Source organism: Hydra vulgaris, chromosome 08 (genome assembly GCF_038396675.1).
Source record: "Hydra vulgaris chromosome 08, alternate assembly HydraT2T_AEP".
Classification (NCBI taxonomy): domain Eukaryota; kingdom Metazoa; phylum Cnidaria; class Hydrozoa; order Anthoathecata; family Hydridae; genus Hydra; species Hydra vulgaris.
Genome location: NC_088927.1, coordinates 63,395,656 through 63,416,505, shown reverse-complemented (window position 1 = coordinate 63,416,505; position 20,850 = coordinate 63,395,656). Strand labels below are relative to the sequence as shown.

Genomic DNA, 20,850 nt, shown 5'->3' with positions numbered 1-20,850 from the left:
ATTAAAAAACCAACTAAAAATGAGTGGTCTTTAATTTTTGGCCACCGCTGTATATATATATATATATATATATATATATATATATATATATATATATATATATATATATATATATATATATATATATATATATATATATATATATATATATATATATATATATATACACACACAGTATCGGACAAAACGAGTGCAACCAAATAATGCTAATTTAGTTTCTTTATATAAAAGTGCTGCTTTTTTTAAATTTAGAGAGATAACTATGTAACTGTTTAGAGAAAAAGTTCTTCAAGTTTTATTCATCACAAAGTTCATTATTTGTACATAAAAATTAATAAATTAATCAAAAGTATTGAAAAAAGTTGATTTCCTTCTGGACAAAACAAGTGCAACTCGATAAAATGTTGACCAAGCTGTATTTCGCTATCAATATTTTGTAGCGAATCCTTTGTTGTCGATCACAGCCTTGCATCTTCCATTCAGCATGAGGTAACATAACATCTTTCAGGATATTTTTATACATGAAAAGGTCCATTATTCCATCTTTTCGATGTATTGGACCTAGATTGTTAGCAGAAAAACACCCCCAGATCATTACATTGCCTCCACCATGCTTCACGGTGTTAAGGCAGTAACGTAAATAGAGGCAGTTTCCGGCCGGTCGATGTACACGGCAAATGCCATCGCTCCCAATGATGTTGAACTTCGATTCATCACTGAACAGGACAGTTCGCCATTTCTGCACATTCCAGTCAATATGAGATGTAGCAAACAGGAGTCTTTTCTTCTGGTTTTTTAGTGAAATCAGCAGTTTCTTTGCAGGGCGTCGAGAAAACAATCCGGCTTCAACAGCACGTTGTCTGATTGTTCGGTCCGATACAGGCAGCTCTAATTGCTTTTGTATCTCGACTGATGATATCCAGGGATCCTTCTTGACGGATCTGATGATCATAGAATCCTCTCTGGAAGTGGTGGAACGTGGTCTTCCACCTTTGTTATCTGCTGCCAATTTCCCCGAAGAACGATATTTGGAACATAGTCTTGATACGGTCCATTTTTTCACGCGATATTTATCACAAATACTTTTTTATGACATTCCACTTACGTAATCGCCAATAATTTTCTTTCTTAGTTCCAATCCAAGACTGTTTGGAGCCATTTTTTTACTTGAAGTCATAAAAATAATAAAAATAAATAGTCACGCTTCTCAAGGCTTACAGTGTTACATTTACCTTGTGATTATATAATAATGCTCTGTGGAACACAACGTCTTGGTTGGATGTGGACTCTATTGATGTAATGAAACACTTGTTGTATTTCACTTCTTGTATTGATGTTCTTCGATAAAACACTTTGATAAAACTCACTTCGATAAACTGTCTTGATAATACTGACTGATTGACTTCCATATACTGACTGAATTACATGTCGATTTACATGTCTCTTATATAGTAAAATGAATCTGTGTGAACCTGTTCTGGAAGATTCTAGATGCTTCTTTTTGATGCTTTTGGAAGCTTCTGGATGCGTCTGGATGCTTCTGAATGTTTCTGGATACTTCTGGATGCTACTTGATGCTTCCAGATGCTTCTTCTGGAAACTTCTGGAAGCTTCTGCATGCTTCTGGAAACTTCTGGATACTTAATTTAATTATTAAAAAACTTCCGTGACGTTGACACGGACCAGACTTAAGAAAATGAAACAAACCAAAAAAGTTGCACTTGTTTTGTCCGCTGCAAAATGGCACTTGTCAACGAAATTCTGCCTGTGTGCTGTCACCTGTCAGCTGATTGCTCATGTCATGGCATGCTGTAACTCCAGACTCCTGAACTGTTTGCTGTGGTAGTATAGTTCGTTTCGTTTTTAAGACATGTAAAATTAGGAACACTTTTTAGCATTGTTCGATGTTGGTTGCAAATGTTTTGTCCAATACTGTATATATTAGGGTGTCCCAAAAAACAACATTTGGGTCATTCCATACCAAATCACCTTATGGTCCCCAGAGTACCACCTCAAATTTGCTTCAAATTTTGACCACCCACAGCTTTCATGAAAAAAACACAATCCTGAAAATTTCAGCTTGATTGACCCAACCATTCAAAAGTTATAATTGAATTAATATTGACCAAAATTGGAAAAATTTGAGTATCTGGAGCTTACAGTAGATTTTTTTGATTTTCACCAGATCATAATTTTTTAAATAAAATAGATGATCACCTGAAATTTTTTAGGGTAATGGTTTTTCACCCAAATTATCTATTTTTGTAAGTGTTTTTGACTGATTTTAAACAGTTTTTGAGTTCTTGTACCTCAAAGTTGCTAAATAACACAATATTAGAAAAGATTTTGAAAACTTTAATGTGCTACAGTCCAATACCAGCGGACAAGCTGTGCCAATTTTTTATTACTTTTGTGTACTTAGAGTAACCACTTGTGAAAAAAATTAAAGTTGTGTGTTAAAAGTTATTTTAACACTTGCAGCAGCCTGTTAAAATTTCACTTTTTTTAAAAAATACGATAAATTACATTAACTTTGTAGGCATAGAAAGTAGCGTAGACAGTTAAAATAAATTATGAAACTTTTTACTGGCAAAGTTCTATATATAGACAATCACCAAAATTAAAATATACTCTATCTTATGACATGATTTTAGCATTTTGAGTGCAATGCTTTTTTAGTTTAAAAAATACCTATTAGCGCAAGTTATATTATACTTCAAAAAAATAAAAAATGCTGAAAGAAGAAGTGTATATACACATGAAACACAAGTACACTAATTTCTTTATATCTGATTTAATTAACTCTTAATACTTTCATAATCATTATTAGCAAGTTTGTAGTCTCAAGCACTTCCATCCTTAATGGATGGGGCACTTATTTGACATATAACTTTGTCAAATGGAACCCAACATTGACTTGATCATGCATCATTAGTCCATTTTAAATTTAATTTTTTTTTATGTATGAATTTTAAATTAACATCTTGGTTTTCATTACAAATCTCAAGTACAAGCCCTATGTACCATTCATCATCGTAAAAGCATGCAATGTATTTACCAGTTTGAAAGTTTGAAGGATCTTTTTTTGCCAAGTTATTATTCAGCAAATGGGTATCATAGACAGTATTGCTAGATATTCTCCATAAAAATAATTTCTTTCCACCTGGTAAAAACTGTGATAGCTTCTTAAGCCTGGGACTGTGCTCATCTCTTCATATCGTTTTTTGAAGTTAAAATAAGTTTCATGATTATTGATATTATCACTTGAAATGCAAAATAATTTAACACCTTTAATGTTTTTTTTCAGCGCATGTAAACAGTTCATTTTGTGTGAGAATCTGGTTTGCATTTGCTGCTTGTAGACTCTCTTTGGCTGCTTCTCTTTTTATAGTTCTTCCTATTCCATCGCATAGATTTTTGCCATGGGATGTAGCAAAGAAGTGGTGCTCAGCATTTATGTTGTGATCTTCAAGATGGTACATGTGTTGATTTAATGTTCTTTTTGCCTCTGATAAATAGGAGGATTGTGCTTCTTTGATAAAGTGGTGGTGACAAAGATCATACAAAGTTTCATTTAGAGTTTCAATAAACTCAATAATGCTTGTTTGGACACCCATTATTTGTATATGATATGATTATCAAAATCAAAATAATTATTTTCAAACACATTTTCCAAGTAAGTCTTTAAATTTACTTTACCAGGTGAACTGGAACATAGATGGAGTATGCAGCTTTGGCTATATATATTACAAACACATAGTTTCATCAAATCTTTGTAATTTATTAAATGGCCCTTTGGTAAAGCAGCACACATCAACTTTTTATGATAAAAGCATACACAAACTGAGCTACTTCCGCTACTATCAACTGTAATGCACTACTTTGGCCTTAGTTCACAGAACTTGCTGAATCCAACTTTGTGTTTAGGGTAAAACCTCTTAAACTCAAGATAAAGTTCGTTTAATTGAACTAATATTAAACATTTAACTTTTACATTACTTATATGCACATAAACAAAGTCTTTTTTTCCTGGACATTGTCTTGTGAACTCTTTCGGTTCATAAATTTCAATGACTTTTTGTTTAACAATTTCTTCCTAAGGCTGTCCTATTTTAGCCTCAGTAAACCTGAGGCTAAAATAGTAATAGCAAGTATTCCTTTTTCATTTTTTCAACTTTCAAGCTTTTTTAAAGATGTTCTGAAAATGTTTTGGAAGTTTTTTCAATTGACCAACTATCAGAAGTTAGTGTTAGTAGTTCAACTTTTTCTTCCTTCAAACTTATTTTCATTTTATTTTTTATTGCAGCTAACAGTTGGTCTAAATTGTTACAGTTTATACATTTTTGTCCTTTTTCTGATTCTGACTTTATTTTTTGGGTCTATAACCAATGCTGACACTACTAGGTTTGTCATACTTGTCGCAAATTTTTTAGCCCTTTGCTTTCCATATCCTAATTTTTTGTGTCTTCTTACATTTTTGAGTAGAAATATTTCCAATAAAAACAAAAACACTCTTACTAAGAAATGTCATATCAAGGTCTTGAACAACTCAACATCTTTTTCAGCAACTTCATCTTGACTACTTTCTGTAATTTTTTTAAGTTTGAATTCATTCATACAGTTAGTAAAAACTTTTTGACCAGGTTTGATCTTAAGTTGATTTGCAATTGATATGTTAACTTTACACAATCCCTTAATAATTTTTTTCTTGTGGACTTTAAATGGATCACAACAGTATTTTTGAAGTGCTTCATATCTATAAATATAGGCTTTTTCATGGTGAAAACTCTCATCTCCTCATTTGGTTCGAAACTGTATCATATCCTTTGCATTAAAACCTCAATATCAGTATCTCTTAGTCTTATTCTTCTTACCATTCTACAATATGACATTTTATCACAATCTTCATTTAAAACTCTTCCCACACAACATTTCTCTGACATTTTTTACTAATCTAAAAGTATTAAAGTTAAACATTATCTAAAAATAAACTTTTTTATATTTTTCCAATAATAAAATCGTAAAAATGAAATCTCAAGTATAAATGTGTTTAAAAAGCAACCAGGAAACTATAATTCTACATATAACTATTTTTGTATACACAAAACTCTTACTTTTTGGTTCTTGCAATACTAAAAACTAAAATAATAAAATCCAGAAAATACTGTGCAGATTTAGATTTTAATACAAATTCTTGAAGCAATTGAAGTATTTTACACTTAAATTATAACCATGTGAAAATTATATCATTATAATTATGTTATATGCATAAAATTTAACAAATTATAAAATTATAAAATATAATACTATAAAATCACATCAAATAAATTAGATTAAAACACTGATAATTTTATTTTATGAAAAACTGATTATATTTATTTAGGGAAAAAACAAAATATACACCTAAGTAATAGGGCTACAATCATGTCATAAGATAGAGTATAGGTTTTTAATTTTTTTTTGGTGATTGTCTATATATAGAACTTTGCCGGTAAAAAGTTTCATAATTTATTTTAACTGTCTACGCTACTTTCTATGCCTACAAAGTTAATGTAATTTATCGTATTTTTTAAAAAAGGTGAAATTTTAACAGGCTGCTGCAAGTGTTAAAATAACTTTTAACACACAACTTTAATTTTTTTCACAAGTGGTTACTCTAAGTACACAAAAGTAACAAAAAATTGGCACAGCTTGTCCGTTGGTATTGGACTGTAGCACATTAAAGTTTTCAAAATCTTTTCTAATATTGTGTTATTTAGCAACTTTGAGGTACAAGAACTCAAAAACTGTTTAAAATCAGTCAAAAACACTTACAAAAATAGATAATTTGGGTGAAAAACCATTACCCTAAAAAATTTCAGGTGATCATCTATTTTTTTTAAAAAATTATGATCTGGTAAAAATCAAAAAAATCTACTGTAGGCTCCAGATTTTTCCAATTTTGGTCAATATTAATTCAATTATAACTTTTGAATGGTTGGGTCAATCAAGCTGAAATTTTCAGGATTGTGTTTTTTTCATGAAAGCTGTGGGTGGTCAAAATTTGAAGCAAATTTGAGGTGGTACTCTGGAGACCAAAAATACTAGGTTTAAAATTTTTTTAAATAAAAATATTTTAAGAGGTCCCTCAAGATCCTCGAATATTTCATGGGTCCCTAATATATTTAAACAAAATTTTTTCAAAAATATGTCAACCTGGTACTCAAATGAAGCGAAATTATATAAAAATTTAAAAAAAATATTTATTTTGAAAAAAAAAAATTTATTTTCATTACATAAATTTTTTTTTTTAATGTAAAACCTTTTTTGAAAATAAATTGAAAAAATGCATTTTTCATGTTTTTTAATTATAATTTTGGTTAATAAGTTGAAATTTTTCCAAAATAAATATTATTTTTGAAATTTTTATATAATTTCGCTTCATTTGAGTACCAGGTTGGCATATTTTTGAAAAACCTTTTTATTGAAAGTATTAAGGACCCATTAAATATTTGAGGGTCTTAATGGCCCTCTTAAAATATTTTTTATTTAAAAAATTTTAAGCCTAGTACTTTTGTATTTAATAGAACACATTTAGGGGGTGGGAACAAATTATTTTCAAAAATGTTGTTTTATGGGACACCCTTAAATATATATATATATATATTACATATATATATATATATATATATATATATATATATATATATATATATATATATATATATATATATATATATATATATATATATATATATATATATATATATATATATATATATATATATTGTAATAATTGTGTAAATATTTCTTGTTAAAGAGTGCTCAATACCAAAGTAGAGCAATGTATAGTAAAAAAACTAAATAATTGTAACACTTGATATATTTAAAACATTACTCACGCAAATAGCGATCATCAGATGTTACAAATCTCAAAAAAAAACGACAACAAAAAAATATATTAAAAATACAGTGGAGTGTCTTCTTTGTTGACATTAAAGTTGTTCATCATATATTTGTTTTCATGGCGACACTTAGACGCATTACACAGCATTATTTCAACTACTGAAACATGAAACAGCATTATTTCAACTACTCAATGAAGAACATACCAATTCCATCAAAAAAACTATATTTAAAATGCTTAAAAGAGAAAATAGAGCTTGTTGTAAAACGAATGAAGTGGAAGCACTTGATGTGCGATAAAAACCCCAACCAAGAGTTTGTTTATCATTTCGATCTTAAAACAAGAAAATGCCCACCGCAACACCCCGATCTTGTAAGTTTTGAGCATGATTTATTAAATATATTAAAAAATATCTCTTTTACCACTATCCATAACGATTTTCAAAAGCAATTAAGTAATGATATCGCTAAAATTAAATCTTCGGAAGACTTGTTTATTTTTGCAGATAAAACTCAAAATCTTTATGAAATTGATAAACCTTCATATGAAAAACTTTATATCAATAATATTACTAAAACATATCAAAAGTCTGATACAACACAATACAACAATTTTAACATTGAAGCTAAAGTAATAGCAACGAATTTGGGTATTGATGATCAATTAGAACGTCTTACTATGAAAACAGCATTTATTACCGAACAAGACCACTCAATAAGCCTCATTGCCAATTAATCAACCCTGCTAAGCCTGAGCTAGGAAAAGTTAGCAAATTTTTACTAGGCAACATTAACAAGAAAGTTAGAAATGCTACGCTTGTCCATCAATGGCATAGTATAAATGACGTTTTAAAATGGTTCCATGGCATCAATGACAAAAAAAACTGTGTTTTTGTGCAATATGATATTGTTGATTTTTACCCCTCCATTTCTAAACAGTTTCTCCACGATTCTTTGACTCACACCAAAAATTTTACTCAAATTTCAGATAATACAAATGATATTATTTACCATTCTAGAAAATCCTTACTTTTTACAAGAAAGAATATATGGGTTAAAAAATCAGGAGATTCCGATTTTGACGTGACAATGGGAAGCTTTGATGGAGCCGAGTGGTGTGAACTGGTAGGCCTTTTTATTTTAAATACCATCAGCAAAGAATATGGATTAAGCACCAACGGTTTATATAGAGATGACAGGCTTTGCTGTTTCAATGGTATTAGTGGACCGCAATCGGAAATAATAAAGAAAAATCTTATCATTCTTTTTAAAGAAAAATTCAAACTTAATATAACAATAAATTCTAATTTAAAAATTGTTAACTTTCTTGACATTTCGCTTAACTTGTCTGACAATTCTTATCAGCCGTATAGGAAAACAGGTGACATTCCATTATATATCAATGTTAATTCGAACCATCCTCCAAACATTTTTAAAGCTATTCCCTCAATGATATCTAATCATATAAGAAGTATATCTTCAAGTAATGAAGTTTTTAATCGAGCCGCTACTTTTTACAAAAGTGCCCTCAAGTCTAGTGGATTTAAAGAAAATATTACTGCCGTTGCCAATGATTCTATAAAATTTGCAAAATCACGTGCACGAAATATTATTTGATTTAACCCTCCGAATTCAATTATTGTCAAGACAAACGTAGCCAAACTTTTCCTAAATTTAATCGATAAAAACTTCCCAAAATCTCATAAATTCCATAAACTCTTTAATCGAAACAACCTGAAGGTTAGCTATAGCTGTCTTCCAAATATTCGCAACTTCATCACTTCACATAACAATAAAATTTTATCAAATTCTTCAAACCTTAATGCTTCAATGTACAATTGCAGACAGATTAAAATATGTCCACTTAATGGAAAATGTTTAACTAAAAATGTCATCTATTTATGTAATGTTAAGACAAATCAGCAAGATGAAGGCAGATATTACATTGGGCTTACAGAAAAAACTTTTAATGATCACCTTTACAAGCACAATAATTCCTTTCGTTATGAAAGTGGGTCAAACTCTACTGAACTTTCTAAATTTGTGTGGAGTGTTAAAAAGAAAGGTTTAAATCCTGTCCTTTCGTGGAAAATTTTAGACCAGGCTGAACCGTTTAAACCTGGTGGTAAGTCATGTAATTTATGCTTGATGGAAAAATATCATATAATTTCATCCCCATTGCCTTTACTAAATAAGCAAAACGAACTTGCGTCTAAGTGTCGCCATGAAAACAAATATATGATGAACAACTTTAATGTCATCAAAGAAGACACTCCACTGTATTTTCAATATATTTTTTTTGTCGTTGTTTTTTTGAGATTTGTAACATCTGATGATCGCTATTTGCGTGAAACTATGAGTAATGTTTTAAATATATCGAGTGTTATAATTATTTAGTTTTTTTACTATATATATATATATATATATATATATATATATATATATATATATATATATATATATATATATATATATATATATATATATATATATATATATATATATATATATATATATATATATATTAGGAGTGTCCACTATGCAAAAAATTTTCAAAACCACCCAAATTGAATTTTTTCCCATTCTAGTGTTTGTGTACAGTGTAAAAAAAAGTTTTACTAAACTTTAATGATAAGCCCTAATTTCCTGATTAACCCATTAGTGCCTGAGTTTATTACATTTTACGATTTATAGAGATGGCACGGATGCGTTTGTTACATTTTACGATTTATAGAGATGGCACGAATGGGTTAAAACAGTACCATATTTTTGCATTGATTACAAATTTCATAAATAAACAAATTAATATTATGATATTGACACAATTTAATATGTAATATTGACTGTTATAATTATTTTGCTGTTTCTTGTTTTAGTTAAATAAATTAAAACTGAAATGTTGACAAGAAGTGGTAAAGTTGTAGAAACTGAACTCAAGTCTTTGCCAACCAGTTCCAGTTGTTTGTCAGACACAACCGACCAGCCTTCACTGTTGTCATCATCATCAACAACAAGGCCTGTTACTCGTGCCTCTACTAAGTTTTGGTTAATTGGACACCCATCACCATCAATAACTGGTTCCAAACTACCCAATTGCAGACAGGTTTTGAAATTTTTCTTTTTTTACAACGCGATGAAGAAAATGTCCGAAATCATGTAACAAATCAATAAATTGGCTATATAGTAATCGACGCTGTTGTAACTTTCTAAAACATGGCATGCATCAAGACAAAGACAAGACAAAATTCGGTGTTAGATCTTATGTGTCTCTGGAATGTGTGGAACCGCTTGTTGAAGAATAAGAAGTGATGCTGGCGGAAAACGTGTTAACTTCTTAGCCAAGTTGGATAGTTTTGATATTGGATCACCTGATGCCATACAGAATATCATGAAATCCAGGCTACTGACTGCCCAAAAGAAAGATGACGATGTTGCATTCTATTTAGATCAAAAAAAAGGCGACCATGGACAGGCATGACAAAATCTTTGAGATTAAAGCAAAAATGAAAGAAGTCAGATATAATCGGAAAATCATACTTAGAGATGAAGAAAAAGAAAGAGTAGAAAAAGAAGGTAGACAGGATGATCAGGATGATGAGGACATGGAAGTTAATGACGAAGAACAGAATATTAATAAAAATATTTCTGTTGCTGAAGTAGATATTGGTTTAGGGTGGGACTTGAATTATGAACCTCCAATGAATAGACGTTCAGAATTTGACTTGGATGATTTTGATATCTCCAGATCGACATCTCGTCGAAGTAGAATGTTAAATCGACAGTGGATTGCTGAGAGTGTTATAGATAATGTGAGGCTCAACCCACCCCAGTTTGGTGCCCTTCACTGGAACAGAAAATTGCTAAAAGACATACTAGTCATGCAACATGAACAGTTAGCTGTGCTTATGTTGGGTGCTCCAGAATACAGTGAGGGAAAATTGCTTGGTATTCCCGTTCTCAATGATTCAAAAGGAGAGACTCAAGCAGATGCAACATTGGATCTCCTAGAAGCTTGGGATCTAAGCAACAATGTTGTGGCATTGGTATTTGATACCACTGCCAGTATTAGTGGCATCCACAATGGTGCTGCTAAATTGATTGAAGAAAACTTAGGTCGAAAACTTCTCTATCTTGCCTGTCGACATCACATTTTTGAAATCTTTGTCGGAGCAGTTTGGAAGAAATTATTTGCAGGCATTTTTGGTCTAGAGAATAAATTCTTTGCTGAATTTAAAACTGCTTGGCCAGTATTGGATAAACAGTTGCCAATCGAAACTTTAGCTGTTGAAGGCACCTGGTTGCAAAACCTCAAAGAACAGACCATTCAGCATTTGACACATCTACTTGTTAAGGAAGATGCTACAACATTTCCAAGAGATGACCATCGTGAATGTGCTGAGAACACACTGATCATCTTTGGGCAAACTCCACCGTGGGGTGTACACTTTCTAAAACCAGGAGCTATCCACCAAGCTCGGTGGATGGCATGTAACATTTATGCGAACAAAATGTTCATGTTTTCTAAACAATTGCCTTATGATCAGAGGATGAGGACCAAACTTTTTAGAATGAACAGATATCTTTCTCTTTTCCACACACCAGCTTGGACAAAAGCTAACATTGGTGCTGATGCACCTATGAATGACCTGCAATTCATCCACGACATGATGGACTACAAAGAAATAGACAAGGAAGTTGCTGATGTCATTCTTTCTAAAATAACCAATCACCGATGGTATTTGACAGAAGTGGTAGTTTCATTTGCTTTCTTCAGCGAACAGGTTAGTTCCACCGTGAAAAAAGATAAGGCAGCCAAACTCTTGGAAATTCCAGTACCCATCAAATCACTCGTCAAACAGGTTTGTCAAATCTTCTGGGACCTGAATCTCACTCATTGTTCAGCATTCTTGGCATCAATACAGATTGGCTTGCTAAACCAATTGAACAGTGGTCAGAGCAACTAGGATACAAAGAAGCTGAAAAATTTGTTCGTACGGTAAAAGTTGTAAATGATACCGCAGAAAGAGGAGTTAAACTGATTTCAGAATTTGCCACCATCATAACCAGTGATCCAGAACTAAGAGAATGGTTGCTGCAGGGCGTTGAAAATCACAGGCAGCAATATCCTGATTTTGGCAAAAAAACTCTTGGACAATGAAACAACATTAATAACATTCAGAAAGACAGTCTTAATTTTAGTTTTGGGGTTCCTGTCTGATACTTTGACTATAACTGTTAACCAAAAATGCAGAACTAGCTTGGTTAAACTGGATAATTTAACATATATTATGCAAGCTGCTTTTGTTTGACTTGATTTCTGTGATTTAATTCCTATATACTTGAAAAATGAGATTCACAATAATTATTTCTTTGTGTTTTAACTAAAAAAGATACTGTTTTAAACAGGAAATTGGGGCTTGTCTTTAGGGGCTCTGAGGGGGCTCTGGAATAGTTATTAAAAATTGTTAAAAAACTTTTACATTATACACAAACACTAGAATGGGAAAAAATTCAATTTGGGTGGTTTTGAAAATTTTTTGCATAGTGGACACCCCTAATATATATGTATGTATATATATATATATATATATATATATATATATATATATATATATATATATATATATATATATATATATATATATATATATATATATATATATTAGGGTGTCCCAAAAAATTTTTTTTTTTTGGAAAAAAGAGATGTGCGCTATCTAGAACTTGTTTACTAGGTATATTATGACCAAATATATCAGAATTTTTAAAAATAATTGGTTACAAGTGCTTGGTGTAAAACTTTGATTTTTTGCTATTTTTACGATAAAACTTGTAAATATTAGAAAAAAAATTATGTTAAGCATTTATAATATTAAAAATTATGTGAAATATATGTTGCATGTGTTGAAGACACATGCAACATATATTTCACATAATTTTTGATAAATTATGACATAATAAAGTCTTGGATCAGGTTTGTATTTCTTTCTGCACAATCTTTGGTGACTACCATATTTTTAACAAAAAACATAAAGTTGTCTAAAACAGTCAAGTCCCCTTGTGCAGCTAACTCAACCTGGTCATGGGTAACCTGGGCTAGGCAAAACAAAATCCAGCTCTGATCACCAACTAAATTTGATAGTGTTGTAGACGATGTGAATACAGGCATTTTAGGTTTACACTTCATGAATTCTTCAGGAACAGGAAACTGTAACAGTTTTTGGAGTATATTCTTCTTTTCATCTTTTTCAACATCAATATCAACTAAAGTCATTACAACAAGCTGCTGACTTAAATACCAGGTATGATTTAGCATGCTTTTCAGTTTTGATTGAGAAAACTCAGGATATTCTTTACTTAAATCAAATACATCTTTGAATAACTGGTTAACTGTTGCTTTAATACTAAAAGAGCTTTTGAAAAACCAAGGACAGTATGTTAAAGATATAAATAAAGAAGCTATTTTACCCATCTTCTTCTCCTTTTCATTCATGATGTTTGAGATGTTCTTTGTCATTTCTAATGTAAGCAAGTAAATTGCATCTGCCATAAACCTTGCTGCATGGCAAGCTCCTGGCTGATGAAATTTTATAGCAGGAACATGACCACCAAGGTAGTAAACATATAACTGACAAAGATTTTTGTAGTCTCCTCTTTTGAAAATATTTTCATGAAGTGCAGTTTCCCCAAACTTTAATGCTGCCTAGGCTATTTTATAGACAGGTGATCCAATCTCTAAAGAAGTCCAGTTAAACTTAACCAGATTGTCTGATGATGTGTCTATCTTTTCAACAATTGTTGACCAAGCCTTCTGTAAGCGCACATAAAATTCTCTTCTCGGAGACTTGGTCTCGGCGCCAGTTAGAGCAGTCATAAAATGTTTAATATGTACTTCAATAATATGGTGACGACACATGTACCAGACAAGACTTGTATTAAGAATAGTTGATAGGATTGTAACTGCTCCCGCAAATTTTCCAGTGTTGGATGCAGTTGTGTCGCAGCAAACACCAATGATATTGTCGACAATATCATAGTATTCCGAGAGATTGAGGATTAAATTTGCCTGCTCGGACCCAGTTGAATTTTTTGCCTGCACTATGCCAAGCAAAAAATCATCTCTACATTCCAACTCTTGGCTAGTTACACTAACTGCAATTCTATCACAGTTAACTGTCAGATCATTCACTTCTTCTAGCTGTCTAAGAAGTTTGCCATCAAAATGGACTATGAGTTTTTTTCCTTTTAAAACATCAACAAGATCCTGTCGTAGTGTTTCTCCTAAATCAATTAAATTATACATTTAAAATAATAGAGATAATAAAAAAAATAAACTTAATCATTTAGGTGAATAATATTTACCAAGATTTTTAATGATTCTGTATCTTTTTCTGTGTATAGTAGATCTTGATAAATTAATCTCATGCAAGTCAACACCTGCTTTATTGCAGATGGCAGAAATTATAGCAGTCTGGGTCCTAACACCAATTCTATACCGTACGCTAACAGCAGAAGTAGCTTCAAGTTCATCTGGAGTTAACTCTAAAATTATTTTCGATTTTTTTGATTTGGATACATCATATTCAGAATCATCACTTTCATCACATAAAATGGAACTTTTAAATGGGCTAACATCATCTTCAAATTCAATTTATCCATCCAAAACTTTGTCAGTACTTTTCTCGTCTGTTGATTTCTGCAATCTGTCAAATGTTTGAAAAGTCCTTTTTTCTTTTTCAGTCTTTGTGTTTTTCTGATCATTCAATTGCCTAACCCTTTCGTATCTCTGCTTTCTTCGCAGAGCCTTAATTTCAAATTCTTCATCATGCTGTGCAGTCATGGTCATTTTCCTTTTAGATCTCTGGTATTCGTAGAAGGCTACATCTTCTTTCTTTGCATCTTCGGTTCTTCTCTGATCTTTCATTATCTTGTCAATTGTTGTAAGAACAGATAATTCAAACAAGATATTACCCTCCACCTGAAAATCTACTTGCTTTTGAGTCCAGATCCCTTTACTTGAACTCCAGTTTAGTTTACTCCATCCTTTCATTTTGTTATATTTCTCTGTGAGTTTTAGGATCCTTTTACTGAAAAATATTACATAGCTGAAGTTACTAAAAAACAAGATAAGCTATAATAATTTTTTTGTGTGAAAAATTTACCTAACAGATCTTCCACTAATAATGTTGCACGTAAAACCAACTTTTATCCAGATGACAGTGACAGCTGAAGTTACGCATCTATTGATTGATCTTTCGCATGCTCTATACTGGCAAAATAGACTTCTGGTTCCTGTTATTATTAGACAAGCAATAATTTCTTTGCTGGACTGAAATCTGGTGCTCCCATATAAAAGAGAACTAACTGAAATATATAATTATATTCATAAACTGTAGGTTAAGTAAATGAATTAGAAAAAAACTAGATATTAAAATTACCTAAAAGATTTTAAAAAATGAAAGTATTGCAGGATATTTCTGACACCCGGCAGCTGGTTGATTCGAAGCTCATTTATGGGATATTTTAACAGATATAGAGATTATCTTAATCTGCTTTGAGCAGTGTACTTTTTTTTTTCCCCTGTTCTTTTTTTGCTGGATTTTTTTACTGTACGACCCATTTTTAACAATATATTTAATTATGAAACTAAAAACTTTGAAACAGTTTTAAATCACATGTATATTAAAGTAATCAAAATTTTATAAGTAAAAAATAGCAATGATCAATAAAATACCAATAATCAAGAAAAAAAGTTAAATATACAATTGAATAAAAGTAAAAGATGACTACTTTAAAAAAATATATTTAAAAAATCCAATTTTTGAATATATTTCATCTTTTTTATATCACATTTACAATTAAAATAATAAAAACTTAAAAAACATGACAAATATTGACATTTTTTAAAAATTTCAAGTCTTACACCAAGCTCTTACACTTGTCTCAGATCAATATTTTTTATATATTTCGTCTTTTTACATATAAGAGCCAAGTTTTTGATAGCACACAAAAAATTTTTTTTTTTGGGACACCCTAATATATATATATATATGTATATATATATATATATATATATATATATATATATATATATATATATATATATATATATATATATATATATATATATATATATATATATATATATATATATATATATATATATATATATATATATATATATTAGATATATTAGGTATATATTAGATATATATATATATATATATATATATATATATATATATATATATATATATATATATATATATAAAATATATCTTCTACTCAATAATTATCTTTTAAGTTTAGCAGTTTAAGTTTTACTTGTAATTAAAAATTCCAAATATTTGTTGAACTCAATTTAATTATATTTTCTTGCTCATTTTTTCAGACTAAAACTAAACTGAAAGTAAATTTCTGTAGTAAATTATTAATGTAAAAACATTATGCCAAATTCGAAATAGAGCTATTACTAAACTTAAACTTAAATATTGAATTAGTAAAAATGCAGCAAGTGTCTTATTTATAAAAGCAATCAGCCAAGCAATTAGAGAGTGATGGCTTTTTATCAAGACAAGAATGGTAGTGTCATCAGCAAACAATGCCACCTTAGATGTGAGAATATCAGGAAGATCATTGATGTAAATTTAAAATGAGCATAGAGCCAAGGACCTTGAGAAACCCCTGAAATTACAGGATATGAAGAAGAGTGCTGTCCATCAAGGATAACTTTTATACTATGATTGGAAAAGAAGGATTCAACAATCTTAAAGATGTTACCAGATACACTCTAAGAAGAAAGGTTATGGGTTATATCAAAAGCTTTAGAAATGCCAAGAGTGATAGCTTTTACCTCTCCTCCTCTATCTAGCGCACAATAAAACCCATCAGTCATTATTGTTAACAAATCAGCAGTAGAATGAGAAGATCGAAATTCATATTGTTGATCAGAAAGTAAGTTATTAGATTCAAGATGAGAGATTAGGTGTTTATTAATTAAAAATTCAAAAACCTTGCTTGTGATAGAAAGCAGACTAATGGGATTGTAGTTAGATGAATCAGATTACTTCCAAAGTTTTTGAAAATAAGGAAAACAGATGCCACTTTCTAGCAGGATGAAAAACAAGACTCTGATAAGGATTTGTTAAATCGTTTTGAAAGTATAGACAACAGCTCTGGAGAATACTTCTGCAAGACTATAATAGGTATGCTGTCCAGATCACAAGCTGTAGAAGAGTCTAAGCAGGAAATTATTTTGAATACAGAAGTTGGATCGATTTGAAAGTCAGGCAATTGACTAACCTGCGGGCTATATCTGGTAGAACGCAACTAATTGAATCAAGAGATATTGATGAGAAGTTCTTAGCAAGCAATTCAGCCAAGCAAAACACCCCCAGTCTTGGGGCTCTTGGTTGAGTAAAGGCTAGCTGATTTGCTAACAGTAATAACCAATAGGTTTTATTGTGCATTACATAAAGGTAGAGTGGTTAAGGTAGATTTCTTATCGAGCACATTACCATTCATAAATATAGGAAGATCTAAATTATTGTGTAATATTTTAGATCTTCCTATATTTATGAATGGTAATGAACTCGACAAGAAATTTACCCTTACTCTTCAAGGATTAACTCTTACTTCTAATCTTTCTTGAAAACCTTATATCAAATCCATTGCAAAATTAGCATCTGCTAAAGTAACTTCCAGCTCTAATAGTGGTTGCAGCTAGTTGGAAGCAAAGATTTTAAAAAATAAAAATAAAGGCTAAAGATGGTGTCTTGATAAAAATACTCAACTTGGGCAGATGATAAACACATGCTGCTACTGTCTTGTAGAAGGCCTCATACGCAAAGACTTAAGAGGTTAACAGATTCTATCTGTCGACCAGCCTCATACCCCTTTTTCATCTATTAGGCTGGTGTAGATGTATTTATAATAAAATATTTCGGGTTTAAGATAAAAATGCATGGGTTTTGCTTGTGTCTCTGTTTTTATGACTAGGCAACTCATTTTATTATCTCCTAATTAGGTACAACTCTAAAACTCAGTTTTATGGTTCTGAGGCCAGCTGGTAGTCAGGTATCCCGAACTCTGTGGTAACTCTCAGAAAGGCTGATTCCATTAACAGCTGTAAAATATCAGAGTACTAACAGTGCCATGTTGCCCATGGATGGTTTTCCTGTTTGTACTTTTAGTGTGCATTGTCGAGACCATATTTGGAGTCCTTTATTATAGTTAAGGATTTATTAATAATAATGAGGCAATTTCTTGGACTATTAAATAGCGTACTGAGTACTACCTGTACTTTGAGTAAAGTTCTTTAACCAATTCAAAAATGGCTAAAGTACCAAAAACTATAAAACACAACAAACCATTGACATCATCAAGTTCTCAAAATCTATAATTCACTAATATTTTTGGCCTCCGAAGTAGCTTTTCTTCTGTTGAGACTTATCTCTTGCAAAGTTCACCAGATCTATTTGCGCTTTGTGAGACTAGTTTAGTTCAGCCGTCTCACCTTGTGATCGTAGTATTAATGGTTATCTTCATTTAATTCATAAAGATTCTAAAGTCACATGCTTGGCCTGTGCATTTATATTCATTAGAATTCACCCATCTGGTGAGAAACTAGGTTTGAATCCACAGACTATTCTTATATGTGCTTTCCTTTAGCACATCACTCTATTGTCTTTCTCTTTGTTCTATATCCCTTTCCTTTATCACAAAACTGAACTCTTTTCGATGTTATCTCTGATCAAATTGACTAAGCCCTTTCTCTTTATCCTTCAGCAAATATCGTTGTTGTTGGTGACAATAATGCTCATCACACTGAATAGCTTGGCTCTAGTGCCAGTGACTCTGCAGGTCAGTACTCAGTTTTTCCACATTCACCCTTAGGTGCTTCTGATAATGGTTTGATCTCTCTAAAACTATTATCTCATTCTTCTTCATCATCAGAATCCCCCTATAATTGTACCTCTTATAACTACCTTAAAGCTGACTGGAACACTTACCATGATTTTCTTCATGATGGTCCCTGGGTAGAAATCTTTAGCGTTACTGCTGACAAATGTGCTTCCTACATAACTTCTTCGATTCAGGCTGGCATGGAATCTTTCATTCCCTCTTGAAGATTCCAAGTCAAGCCTCACTCTTCTCTATGGTTTTCTTCTTATTGTGCCGCTGCAATTTTTAATCAAAACCATTACTTTCATATCTATCAGCAAAATAATTCTCCAAACAACATACGTCTATTTCCTATTGCTAGAAATCAATGTAAAAAGGTTTTGTCAAATATTAAAGTCCAAAATTATCAGTCCACAAAAGCACATATTTTATCTCAAAAATTAGACTCTCGTGACTTTTGGAGAATCTTTAACAATATCTATAATAAGGGAAAATCTGTTATTCCACCTCTCTTGCATGGCTCATGGCTCTTTTTCTGAAAATCAGAGATGGTGCCCCACAAAGTTTTCTTTAAATTGGTTGAAATATAATGATTTGACCCTATAATAAAGCAAATAAATGGTGAAATAAAATAGAAGTAAAAACTTTAAAGTTTTTATGTTAATGAATAAAAGTAACTAAAAAAAAAATTAAATAAAAGTAATAGTAAAATGAAAACAAAGCTTATTTAGTTTACAAGAATGAAAAATAAAAAAGTCTTTATGCATTTTGGGTAATGAAGTAAATAACAACCATAATTTAATATAATGCATAATTAAAGTATTTTAAATTTATTTATTACTGATAGATATTTGTGGTATTGATTTCTACTCTCATCAAATTTCCTATACACTTCTTGTTCTTGAAACTTTTTCGTTCAATAATACCATTTGAAAATTCAATATCTGATAAGTCCAGCAAAAGCTCATCTTTTGATGAAAGAAATACACAACTAAAACACGAAGACAACAGTAAGTCTTCTTTTAACTTTGTTGCGCATTTTCTGAATGAGTTCATGGTCATATTTATTAAAATAATTAATTTTTTTTTAAATCTTTTTTAGATGTAAATTCAAGCAAAGAAGCATTACACATTGTTATAGACAAAGTCAAACCATCAATAAAAAATGGTAAAAAAAGGTTTTTACCACATTGGTGTTTATACATTGCATGGTTTCTTTGCATTAGTAACATTTTAGTTTGCAGCTTTTTTGTTATGTGGCATGGAATGAAATTTGGAAATAGAACATCATTGAATTGGCTAACAAGTGTTACTATTGATTTTGTATGTACTGCTTGCATTATTTCTGCTTTTCTTTTTTTTTCCTTTTTTTTTGTTTTTGTTTTTAATTGCTGTATTAATTTCCATGGAAATAAAAATATAAAGTTAGTAAAAATAATATAGTGAAAATTAAGAGTTATTTTTATAATAACAATAATAATAATAATAATAACAGTGACAATGAGAATATATTTACACCAGCATTGAGATCACATCTAAAAAGAAAAGAAGAATAGTATTAGATAAATAGAGGCTGAGATGTTCTAAAAAGTAGTTAAAGAGAACAATTTTAAATTTGAGAGTGATTTAAGCTGAGAATAGAGATTGCTTTATATTTTTATGCTGATTTTGCATGATGAAAACAAGTTACAGGGTTGCTGACATTTAGGGAAATCAGAGAGTACGGGAAAAGTCAGGCAAATTTAGATATGATCAGGGAAAAACAGGGGGGAAAGATTGATTTAGTTAAAAGTCAGGCAAAATCAGGGAATTTTTTAATTTTATATTATTTTATTTTAATGTTTTAAAATGTTTTAGAGTAAATAATATCATTTTTTTAGGTTTTTTTTTTTTTTTTTTTTTTTTTTTTTTTTTTTGTTGATATTTCACCTCCCCAAGGCCCAGAAGGCCACTACAGATGAGGAGGCTACTTAATTGTGGTCATAACCCTCTCTCAACTCTATAACTTCGAAACACAAACCTTGACAAACAAGGCCGCTGCGCGGAGAAACAAGTTGAGCGCGG

General features: G+C 30.7%; 1 protein-coding gene across 1 annotated transcript in view; it reads left to right on the top strand.

Annotated features, from left to right (window-relative positions):
- LOC136084056 (uncharacterized) overlaps window positions 1-20,850 on the top strand; it is a 242,124-nt gene that overhangs the window by 196,879 nt on the left and 24,395 nt on the right. The window contains exons 25-26 of the mRNA XM_065804144.1: window positions 19,634-19,796; window positions 19,889-20,109. Of these exons, the coding sequence (XP_065660216.1) occupies window positions 19,634-19,796; window positions 19,889-20,109 (384 nt within the window). The remainder of the gene's footprint in view (window positions 1-19,633; window positions 19,797-19,888; window positions 20,110-20,850) is intronic.